This window comes from Podarcis gaigeae, assembly GCF_964106915.1.
Source record: "Podarcis gaigeae genome assembly, chromosome: 9".
NCBI classification, from domain to species: Eukaryota; Metazoa; Chordata; class Lepidosauria; order Squamata; family Lacertidae; genus Podarcis; species Podarcis gaigeae.
This window is the reverse complement of record NC_139685.1, coordinates 55600009-55612403: the sequence shown is the minus strand read 5'-3', so window position 1 is coordinate 55612403 and position 12395 is coordinate 55600009. Positions and strand designations below refer to the sequence as shown.

Below are 12395 nucleotides of genomic sequence, written 5' to 3'. Positions count from 1 at the left end.
AAACCATAGTTAATGGTTTATTGTGTACACATCTAAGAGGGCCTTTTAGTTATGATCCCTTGCTTGGTGTTATGTCCAATCCAGGCATCATGGTTTGTTTCACTCCCAGCAAACCATAATATGTAGCCGTGGTTTGTTCTTGACTTACTGATTATGATTTGTTTGGGAGTGAAACAAACCAAGATATCTGGTTTGAATGTACCATAATAATTTGGAACCAGCAGGGAGGAAAGAAACTGGCATTATTTCACTCATACACAGCTATCCATAATATGTGGTTGGCCTCTTGGCTGCTTGTGCCATCAGGTCCCAGTCTGTGTGTCACACATCGAATGCTCTCACCTGGATGTTTTTATGAATGCCATTCCACCAATGAAACTTCAAAGAGTTCAGCTAGGAGTCTTTTCCAGCCATACCTGGAGTTGCTGAGGATTGACTCTTGGGCCTCAACTCAGCCATTGAGCTACAGTCCTGATATAGATAATGGACTCCATGGACAAATAATCAAAGTTGATGCTCTTAAAGCAGATACATTACAGGTATTTCGAGTTGGGATTTCAAATCAGGATGTGAATCTTCAACCTCTTCTTGCAAATATAGTGGTACCTCGGTTTAAGAACAGTCCTGTTTATGAACAATTTGGTTTATGAACTCCGCAAAACCGGAAGTAGTGTCCCGGTTTGCGAACTTTACCTCGGTCTAAGAACAGAATCCGAATGGTGGAAGGGCAGTGGGAGGCCTCATTAGGGAAAGTGCGCCTCTGTTTAAGAATGTTTTTGGTTTAAGAACGGACTTCTGAAATGGATTAAGTTCATAAACCGAGGTACCATTGTAGATGGAGATGTGTTTTGCCCTGTCTTTTGCAATAGTGGGGTTTTTTATAGTTATTGTTTTGCTTAATAGCTTTTAAAAACTTGGTTTTCAAATGCAAACATAGACATGATGAACAATCAACTCCTGCCGGGTTTTTTGAAACATTAAAAGAAAGAAAATGTGAAGTCCAAAGTGTGGGGCCTATGCAGCCGCTAATCTCTTTAGTAATAAGGCCATGAACCGTAAGGATTTTGTTAAAAATGCGCTTGCAGCTCTGTGCTGTTCTTTGTTGAGCTAACAAGCCTTCCCCTTTCATAGTTTGGGAATGTAAACCCCTTTGCTCTTGAGTGGAAATCCATTTGGGAGCTTTTCAGCAGGGAAGAACTTTTATAGTCAGTTTTGCAGGACAAGGATCTGCCTACAAAAGCTGGGGATGTGTGTGCATTTCGAATGGCCATTTACAGGATAACCCTGGAGGGTGTTTTTCCAATTTTCTTTCCCCTGCAATGTTTTTGAATGATTCTGCTAACTTTTCGGAAAGTGAAAATGAACCTCATTCGGCCTTTTCACAGACTGAACACAACATAGTTGCAGCTTATTTGATAACAGCAGGTATGAATGTCGATGGAATTTGTGGCAGGGGGGTTAAAAACCAGGATTTAAGACTTGGAATAGAGGTATTCTGTGTTATTCAAGTGCAAAAAAAAAAGCTGTTAATTGGTTTTTGTCCAGCATTTTCTAAAGACAGGGAAGATTTAGAACAATCAAATGTGAAATGATAAAACTATGATCTTAAACAAGTATCGAACATGCACATTAAGGGTGCAATTCCCTATATGCATATACCGTATGTGGAGTGGATGTGACTCGGATGGCACATGTTAACTTGCAAAATAAATGTAATTTATTTAGATTTGTAAAATGATGTGTTTGTCACTGTTTTGGGACATTTATCATAAAGCCATTTATCATAAAGATAGAAGATTGGACCTGGACGTAGTCTTGCTTAGAGTGGGCTAACTGAAATCATGGCTAATGTTAAGTCCCAATGGCCTCTGTTTGTCTACTGAACATTAATGGCTTTGTCTCCAATCTGTCGCTTTGAGGAATAAAAAGTATGCAGGGATATTGGCTCTCAGCTCTCTATGTTTACTTCTCCATATGAAGTTCTTTGTGTGCTAGTTCTAGGCTGGAGTGGTCTGAGAGCTCAGAGAGTTCACCCATTTTGCATTCCTCTCTACCTTGTTCTTGGTTTTGGGGTCCTCTGCTGCAGCCACAAGTGGCAGCCAGTGAATGATTAAGCAATACAGCCTCAAAACTATCCTCAAGAAGCAAGTGGCTTGTTATTTTAACAGCTCTAACTCCACTTTCCATAGCAGTGGTTATGGAATATATTTTAAAAACAACATTGTGCATTGATTGGTCATAATTGATTTCCAACTAATATAATCTTACGTACATTTTATGGGAGATGTTGGAATTGCTTGTGAGGGAAAAGCTCCAATTATAGGTCCTTGTTTCAGCTATATGTTTTGTTGAAGACTTGTATCTACAGTGGTACCTCGGGTTACATACGCTTCAGGTTACATACACTTCAGGTTACAGACTCCACTAACCCAGAAATAGTGCTTCAGGTTAAGAACTTTGCTTCAGGATAAGAGCAGAAATCGTGCTCTGACGGCGCGGCGGCAGCAGGAGGCCCCATTAGCTAAAGTGGTGCTTCAGGTTAAGAACAGTTTCAGACCTCCGGAACGAATTAAGTACTTAACCCGAGGTACCACTGTATATTGGATACTCAGAAATAACATTTGTTCCCTAGATGTGTTCTAGGTCAGTAAAGAAGGTGGCCAGTGTGAGCAAAAATTCTCTTTAAAGATTGAGTAGCTTATTATGACATATACAACAAGCATTGCCATGAGTTTTGCTTCTAAAGGAGCCTGTTTTTGTCTGAAGCAGTGGCTGTACTGGGAGATCTGGAGAGCTATTTTACGCAGCAAAGCGACGGAGGAGGTCATAGATGCAAAGGCTGCCTCCTGTCATCAATATAAGATTCCACATTCTGTGAGAAGGTGGTGGTTTTACCATAGGTCGGGTGTATTGCATTCCCCCCCCCCCAATTTAATATTTTTTTTAAAAAAAAGGTCTCACAAAATGAAAATTTCAAATTCTTACAGTGCTATAGTTTTAAATGGATGCTTTCCATTGTAGCAGTTGGATCATAAATGCTTCGACCCATTTTGCTTAAAGATGTCACTCTCGGCCAGTCTTATCACGATAAATTGAGTTACAGTTTTCTTAGAGGCAAATCTTTTCCTTCTAAGGGAAGACTCACTGAGCAGTATTGTCAATGTGACAGCGTATAACAAATGTGATACCATCTGAGAGTTAATCTTACTGCCAGAGTGCTCAAATTTTATTCACTATTACTTTTATAGTCACAAACTGAACAAATGACAAAATTCTACAACTTTTCTGTTTAAATGCACTTTTTGCAATTGGAATGCCGACCATGTTCTGTTATCTTCTGGGCTTGTGTCTTATATTACTTTGTGTAGGAGGAGAAAATATATAGATACACTGAGTACCCACTGATGGTCTGACACCTTATAATAAATAGTAGCGTATATGCTGATGAAGAAGTAATGTTTTATTGTTGCTCTATTTGCTTCAGACTGTATTGCCTTAGACAAAAAAGCTTCAAAGAAAGCAAGGAACTGTTTTCTGAAGTGCAGCTCTTTGATGCAAATTAGATGTCACCAACCTTTTTGGACCTGTGGGCACATAGTGATGCTTTGTTGATTCTTACTGCTGAAAATAGGGCTTGGTGATCATAGAATTGTAGAGATGGAAGTGCTCTGGCGGCTCTGGACTAGAGTCATCTAGTCCAACCCCTGCAGGAATCTTTTTGCCCTACGTAGGGCTCAAACCCATGACCCTGTGATCAAGAGTCTCATGCTCTACCGACTGAGCTATCCCACTGATGAACTTGTTAAACTCTTTGCTTGTGTTCCTAAAGGGTATAGATTCAGTGATGGGATGGTTCCTGCTTATTGATTTGTACACAGGACCATGATTTATTTTGACTGCTTTGGATAAGCTGCAGGATCCAAATGCTTTTCAAAGGCAGCCCCATATAGAACATACTACAGTAATCCAGTCTTCAGGAAAGCAGGGCATACGGTATGTTAGGTACAATATTGCTGAATGCATGAATAATTCTGAGTTGGAAAGGGTTGAGGGAAAGAAGAGAAAACTAGTCAGGCAGTTTCATCCATTTTCAAAACAAACATGAGCTTTGTATAAAAGCATGCAGCACAACATTATAAGACTACAGTGGTATCTCAGGTTACATACACTTCAGGTTACAGGTATGAGCTTTCGTGTGCATGCACACTTCTTCAGATACACTGAAACAGAAGTTTCCAGACCCTTCTATATAGTGAGAAGGTGGGGAGGGGTATTACTCAGAAGGGTGGTGGGAATGGGTGATTGGCAGATAGCTGTGATGAGCCTGTTGACGACTCTTAACGACTGCAATAGGTCTTACAGGAAAAAGCAAGTTTGGTGACAACTTATCACCAAACTTAAAACCATGGAGAGTCCTGGTCTGAACAAAGACCTTGGATTCTTATCTCATTATACATGGCAAAGCCATTTTTCACCTTCTCACCCCTTGCTTTTTCCTGTAAGACCTATTGCAGTCGTTAAGAGTCGTCAACAGGCTCATCACAGCTATCTGCCAATCACCCATTCCCACCACCCTTCTGAGTAATACCCCTCCCCACCTTCTCACTATATAGAAGGGTTTGGAAACTTCTGTTTCAGTGTATCTGAAGTGTGCATGCACACGAAAGCTTATACCAAGAACTAACTTAGTTGGTCTTTAAGGTGCTACTGGAAGGAAAAAATGTTTTGTTTTGACTATGGCAGACCAACACGGCTACCTATCTGTAACTTCAGGTTACAGACTCCGCTAACCCAGAAATAGTGCTTCAGGTTAAGAACCTTGCTTCAGGATGAGAACAGAAATCTTGCTCCAGCGGCAGCAGGAGGCCCCATTAGCTAAAGTGTTGCTTCAGGTTAAGAACAGTTTCAGGTTAAGAACGGACCTCCGGAACAAATTAAGTACTTAACCTGAAGTAGCACTGTATTAACATTAGCAAACAGAAGTCTATACAAATGTATTATTTACTGATTCTAACTCCTGAAAATGTGCCCACAGGCCCTATACATTTCTAAGTTTTATAGAAATGTTTTTTAAAAACACCTTGCTGGAGTTGTGGATACCCTTAATAAATTAGTCATAATATAATAGCATTGTGGTCCCCCCCCCCCCCAGAATGCCAATGTTAATTATTTGCTATTGTTTAGTTTCCCTTTTTGGTCTTTTAACAGGAGTCGTAAGTCTTCTGAGTAACATAGTGGTCCTAGGCATCTTTGTTAAGTATAAGGAACTTCGAACAGCAACCAATGCCATTATTATTAACCTGGCTTTCACTGACATCGGAGTGAGTGGGATTGGCTACCCCATGTCCGCAGCTTCAGATCTGCATGGAAGCTGGAAATTCGGCTATGCAGGCTGCCAGGTACTTGGAAGTTAGAAATGAAAGACCAAAGCGCGTTCATGTTTATCCCTGTTCCAGTTGAAGTGCACATAAGGCCTTTGGTTTATTTGATTGACATCCTATGCCCTTTTAAAATGTGGGGTTTGGGGGCGAGAGGGCTGATTGGGTTGTTGTTTTTATTTTGATTATATATTTTGTGGTTTTATATTTTTATTTTCTTCTGTGAACCGCCCTGAGACCTCCAGGTATAAGAGGGCAGTATTGATTGATTGATTGATTGATTTGAATGCATGTAAAAAAGTGAGATACATCTAGGCCATTCCTACAATTGTTCATGCTCCATTCAGAGCACAAACAGTGATGCAGACCTAACAGCCACTCCATATGTTACAGCAGAGGCACAGTTATTATGGAATAAGGTAAAGGGACCCCTGACCATTAGGTCCAGTCGTGGCCGACTCTGGGGTTGCGGCGCTCATCTCGCTTTATTGGCCGAGGGAGCTGGTGTACAGCTTCCGGGTCATGTGGCCAGCATGACTAAGCCGCTTCTGGCAAACCAGAGCAGCACACGGAAACGCTGTTTACCTTCCCGCCGGAGCGGTAACTATCTACCTGCACTTGGATGATGTCCCTATTTTCAGTGGAGAAATGTTGGAGGGTATGCATGCTCCCAAAGAGCGAATAGCTGATAAATAGGCTCTAGAGAATTTAGTAAACAAAAGCTTATGTCAGAAGAAATCTGTTAGCTTTTCAGATAGCACTAAGCTCTTTGCTATCTGCTACCCCTCTGCAAGCTGGAAATGAGGCATTTCAGATTTGTAAATTAAAACACATACTAAATTGGGTTTGCCACTAGATGGCTGCCTAGAGTAGAACGTCTGACTCCTTGCACTGTTTAGCTATTCATAACATTTTTCAGCTGCGAAGACTATTAGGGGCGACAAATGGGCAGAAGACCTGTGGATAAAGGACCCAGCACAGGGGCAAAACGCTTCACATGCCACAGGCCCCACAGTACCTCCAGCTAAAAGGATCAGGGAGTAGATTAAAATAAAGAACTACTGCCAGCTGGAGCAGGAAACAGAGCTTGAGATGATGCCTTAGGCCAGAGGTTTTCAAACTTTTTGAGTCCATGGCTCCCTTTACCAACTGCATCCTTCTATGGCACCCCTGTGGACCTCAGGAGCCCAGTTACATCACCCCTTGCCTGCCGAACTGGCAGCCTCTCATCCTTTTTCAAACACCCTCCCTTGTGGAGTGTTCCCTCAGCCTTCTCTCTTCCCCCATCTCCTTGGGAGTCCTTCAGGCAGCCATCGCAGCCCCCCCCCCCGTCTCTGAAGCTCCTTAGCTCCTGGCAACCAGCATCCCTTGGCCAGCCACAGAGGCACCAATTGTCTGGGGAGCTTGTAACCAAGGCTGCTGCAACAAACAGCTGTGCAAGCCTTTGGGAGGCAGAGACACAAGAGGGCAACAGAGGAGGGAGGGAGGGAAGGGAAGGGAAGGGAAGGGAAGGAGGAAGGAAGGAAGGAAGGAAGGAAGGAAGGAAGGAAGGAAGGAAGGAAGGAAGGAAGAAAAGAGGCCAGTGTTGCCTGTGGCACACTAGTTGTAAACCCACTGAGGCTGTGAAATATACTCGGAGTCGATGCTCTTTATTCAGCTCATAGTAGTGAGGAATGAAAGTTTTCCCCAAATATCTGCTTTATATACATTATTTACACAATGGATCGCACGTGATTGGCTAATTCTGGGATTCTCATGTAGGCCAATCAGGTTGCGGATTCACTTCTACCTGGAGCTGGATTGGGTGGCTCCTGTGGACCAATCATACTGCTGCATTGTTCTAGGACTAATCAGACTGCTGCATTCTGAATCCTATTGTTCTAAGACCAATCAGACTGCTGCTTTTTTGGATCCCATTCAACTCAGTACATAACAGGCTGAGTCAGACCAGTGGTCCATTCTTCTCAGTATTATCTATGCTGGAATTGAAACAGAGAAATGTCAGATTAGTAAAAATATATAGAGGAAATGGCAATTCATTTACCAGAAAAAAGCAAAAAAAAAGTATGTAGATAGCACCATCCACCTATAAAAAGTCACAGAACAAATCTTCAATCTAGTCCACTCTGTTGGAGAGGATTCAGCAAATGGGGGTTTATCTCCATATGTGGTGGAGCTGCAAAAAGGTTCAATCCTTTGGGGAACTAATTATGAATGAAGTATATGTTGTTATAGGTCAAACAGTACCCTTTGGTCCCCAAATAGCATTGTTCAGCTTGTTTTAAAATATCTGATTTTTCAAACAAGCTGAACAAATAGCTGATGATTTAAAATATCTAATGTAGACACTGGAAACTTGGCTGGAAAGTGTATGGAACATTTCCCTCATGGAAAAGTTATCAAAGCAACTTAAAGCTCTAAAAAACATGAGACCCAAATTCAATTTTGAGGAAATTATATGTATTATATGTTTATGGCTGTTTCTGGAACAACTTGTTAAGATATGAACAGATAATGCTCAGCTAGCCAAAATCCAACACGTGAACTTCAGTGTTACCTTTTTTTAAAGCTAAACCTGATATTATTTGGGGTGGATTTATGCAACAATGCATAATAACTGCAAAAATAACAGTAACAAGAATCAGAGTTCAAAACCTTTGAAAACAATGACCATTATTCCTTGAAAATGATTATGTAATTTCTCCAATTTCAGATCTATGCTGCTTTAAATATCTTTTTTGGAATGGCAAGTATTGGTTTGCTTACTGTTGTTGCAATTGACCGTTACCTGACAATCTGCAAGCCACATATAGGTATGTTATATTCTTGCACAAACAAAAATCGCAACTACTGTATAAAACACAATATAGGTTTTGGTTATATTTTATTGCCTAAACTCATGAACTGCTTTTGTATGCAATCTGATTTTTCATGTAGACTTTTTGTTATAGATGCTTGAGTTGATTGTCGCTTACAGGACAGCAGGACCAGTTGAGCAAACAAATGCTACAGAGTTTTGCCATTTAAAGCATCAGCAGTTCTGTTTGCTTTCTTAGTGCTCTTTTGAAACTTTGTTACCCACACAGAGTTAACCAAGTCATATTTTAATAAGGTTTATGAGATCCGGCACTTGAGAAATTGAAAGGGGTGAAGACAAAAGCAGACAATGTTGGTGACCAGTTTGCATGGGGCGTAGAGGGAGATTCAACTGTCATAAAACAAGATATACCGTAGGTAGGTAGCCGTGTTGGTCTGCTGTAGTTGAAACAAAATAAAAAGAATTCTTCCAGTAGCACCTGAGAGACCAATTAAGTTTGTTATTGGTATGAACCTCCGTGTGCATGCACATTATGTTTGTATCTGAAGAAGTGTGCATGCACATGAAAGCTCTTACCAATAACAAACTTAGTTGGTCTCTAAGGTGCTACTGGAAGGATTTTTTTAAATTTTGTTTTGTGGCTGCAGTGCAGCCACAAGGCCCAGAGCATTGATAATCTGGGAGCAGGAAAACTAAATGATGGTTTCGTGGGCAAAAGCACCATTTTAACATTTTACTTACATATCTTGCATTGGAGATCCAGCACTGAGCAACTTGGGATAGATTACTGTCAGGGAACTGCCATCGCAACTAGCGGAGGAGGCGAGGCTCCACAGCGATGCTGGAGAGGGGCCAAGCAAGGAGAGAGGCAGGTCTCCGGCTGGGGAAGATAATCAGCGCTACACCAGGGATAGAGGGGGGCCGATGGGGGAAGCAGAGAGGAGGCTCCAGGACTCTTCGCAGGAGACCAGCAAGGAGAGCACAGGTCCTCCGCTACCCAAACCCACCCTGCGCAGAAGACTTCCGCGCAGGGAAAGTAGGCGGCGACTTGGCGTCAAAAAGCTTCTTTGCTGGAAGAGGTTCAAGAAACGCCCACAGACGGATTCTGCTAGCGACTGAACAGCCACGAAGTGAAGGGCTGTCCAGCCAGGAAAGGTTTAACCAGGCCACCTAGCCAGGAGTGGCGGCAACTTACGCACGAGCAACCCCATATAACCATTACAATTACCTTTCAGGTCTCTACTAACTCTAAAATACTGTGATTAGGCACACAATGAAGCTACCTTGCTGAACCTAATCCCATGCATGCTGCCCTGAATTCCATCATGGGAGAAAGGTGTGATATAAATGAAAATAAAGTACAGGGGTAATCCAGTTAGTGAAAGGTTCACGGTAGGTGTGGGGAACCTGTGACTCTCCAAATGCTGCTGGAGTGCATCTCCCATCATCCCTGAACACTGCCATTCAGGCTGGGGCAGATGGGACTTAGCAGACCAACAGCATCTTGTGGGCAGTGATAGGTTCCCTATCCCTGGTTTTGGGGAATGGTGTGTTGTCATCTCTTGTCTTTTGGGGGCCACCTTTTGATTTTAAGAAGTTTGTTGATGGAGGGGAAGATAAATGCTTCCATTTCATGTATGAAGCCAATATATAATTTGGGTATTAATATGTCTGAGGGCTTTCTTGTGTAGATCTACAATAAGTGTAGATTGATTTTGTGTTTTTATACGTTTATACAGTTCTGTTATCATTAAAACACTGTGATTACTTTAGTGTAAAATGTTATAAGCGACCAGGGAGAATAAACAGAGATATCGCCGTTTTGTTCCCATAGGTAGTAGACTTACTGCTAACAACTACACAGTTCTGATTCTTGCTGCCTGGATCAATGCAGTCTTTTGGGCCTCAATGCCGATTGTGGGCTGGGCAAGCTATGCCCCAGATCTAACTGGCGCTACCTGTACAGTGAACTGGAGGAAAAATGATGCGTATGTTTTGACTTGTCGGGTAGTACATGTGTGTTTGTTCGTAAATTTGTACTGGGCTTGTGACACTGCAGCCTTACCATAAAAAGTGGCAAATATTGAGACGTTGGTGGGGAGGAAAGAGCTTCTAAAGAGAACAGAAAGGTTTCCAAACTCTGTTTTCTCCTCCAAGAATATAAAACATGGGTTTTTAAAAAATATATTGTATTGATTTTACATTAAAATTATTTTTTGATGATCTTATCTTAAATAAAAGTAAGGGTTTTTTATTTTATTAAAAAGCCATATTTAAAGTCTTCATGGTGCACTGTGAATAGATTGGAGTTAGGGACTCAAGAGAGTCTGACTCCCTAACTGTTGACAAGGGTAAACAAACCCTTGTGGGCAGTTGTGAAGGTCACAATCCTTTTTTATATTCACTCAGAAGTAAGTGCTATTTGGTTCAATGGGAAATACTCCCTATTAAGTGGGTATAGGATTTCAGGCTGTGTGTCTAAACTCAGCCAAAATGGAGCCAATATTGATGGGTACAGTATAAAAAAACACTTTTAGAACACCTTGCACAGTGCATAAAATGTTTCATTCTAATTTTACAGTTAAGCCAGGATGGAAGGTGGTGTTTTCTAGTCATCTTCTTTGGGTTTTTTACACTTTCAGATCCTTTGTTTCTTTCACGATGTCTGTGATTGCCGTTAACTTTGTCATCCCGCTATCGGTCATGTTTTACTGTTACTTCAATGTTTCGCGAACTATGAAGCGGTACGCCAGAAGCAGTTGCCTGGAGAGCATCAACATAGATTGGTCTGATCAAGTAGATGTAACAAAGGTATGGTCATTCTGGCAGAGCTGCCCTTTCTGTTTCAGTGGGGAGGAAATCAGTTTATTTTGCACATTGAGGTGCTGAAACAAATCATCAGATCATAAGATGCTGCCTTAGACTGTATCAGACTATAGGTCCATCAAGTTCATTGGATTGATTGGTTGCGGTTCCCCAGGGTTTTAGAAATGGGGCTTCCCAGCCATACGTTGCATGAAAAGCCGTTGCTCTATCACTGAGCTACATATGTTCATGCCAAACACAAATACGATATACTAGGGCACTGTTACCCAAACTTGGGTCTCCTGCTGCTTTGGGACTACAATTCCCCCCATCCCTGACCACTGGTCTTGCTAGTTAGGGATGATAGGAGTTGTAGTCCAAAAACACTGCACTAGGGGTTGCCGCCCCTGCTCATGTCACTTGACAACTCCGCCACCCCTCGCCATCCACCTTGCCAAACCAAATTCCTTCCTTTACACCTCACAAAACCAAATATCTTCACAGCTCCTTCAAGCCTCCCTCCTCCCACGTCCTCACATCTCCTCTGTGTCTCTCCATCCCTACTTTATTCCAACCTTAGATGGGCTTGTAACAAAAAAGGGGGACTGAACAGAATGAAGGTCTGGGGTAACGATCAAAGAGATGCTAGAACAGAACTGAAAATATTTTGGGACATCACACTTTGTTCATTTTCCTTTACAGATGTCCGTTGTCATGATTTTAATGTTCCTGGTGGCGTGGTCACCATATTCTATCGTGTGTTTATGGTCTTCATTTGGGGATCCCAGGAAAATTTCTCCTGCCATGGCAATTATAGCACCATTGTTTGCCAAGTCCTCCACATTCTATAATCCCTGTATTTATGTCATCGCGAACAAAAAGTAAGTGGTTCACTTCTACCACAAATTCTGTGGGGAGAGAATGTGTTATAATTGTAAATGTGAGAGTTCTGGTGTGATGCAGTGGTTAGACTGCTGGACTTGGACGGTGACGCTCATGAGTGGCCTTGAGCCATTCACTTCTTGGAGGTGGAATTCTTGGGATTTGAGGGATTGGCACAGAATTCATGCATCCAACACTGAAAGGATTTCTCCCTCTTTCAGGTTTCGAAGGGCCATCTTTGCGATGGTCAGATGTCAAACACGGCAGGAGATCACAATCAACCATGTCTTCTTGCCAATGAGTGCGTCTCAAAGCACAATTACCTAAGGATGCTGATGGAAAGCATTGCCTCTATGTTTACTTGCTTGCCGAATCCCTGGAAAGAAGCAAGTCTGATCTGCTTTGCGGATAGTTGTGTTACAAGGCCTTTGCTTACTTTCAAGTCATTTGACTCCATAGCTGGATCCTGTGGTAGCTATGATGGTAACAAGCACCATATATTTTATTCCTCA

The 12395-nt window shown here is 42.0% G+C and overlaps 1 protein-coding gene across 1 annotated transcript; it reads left to right on the top strand.

Annotated features, from left to right (window-relative positions):
- The first annotated feature begins 59 nt into the window (after window positions 1-59).
- On the top strand, window positions 60-12313 carry RRH (retinal pigment epithelium-derived rhodopsin homolog). Its single transcript, XM_083756808.1, has 7 exons — window positions 60-1425; window positions 5209-5399; window positions 8092-8191; window positions 10031-10184; window positions 10839-11007; window positions 11704-11882; window positions 12105-12313. The coding sequence occupies exons 1-7, from the start codon at window positions 1320-1322 to the stop codon at window positions 12208-12210; spliced, it is 1005 nt and encodes a 334-aa protein (XP_083612934.1). The 5' UTR covers window positions 60-1319; the 3' UTR covers window positions 12211-12313.
- Window positions 12314-12395: the final 82 nt, after the last annotated feature.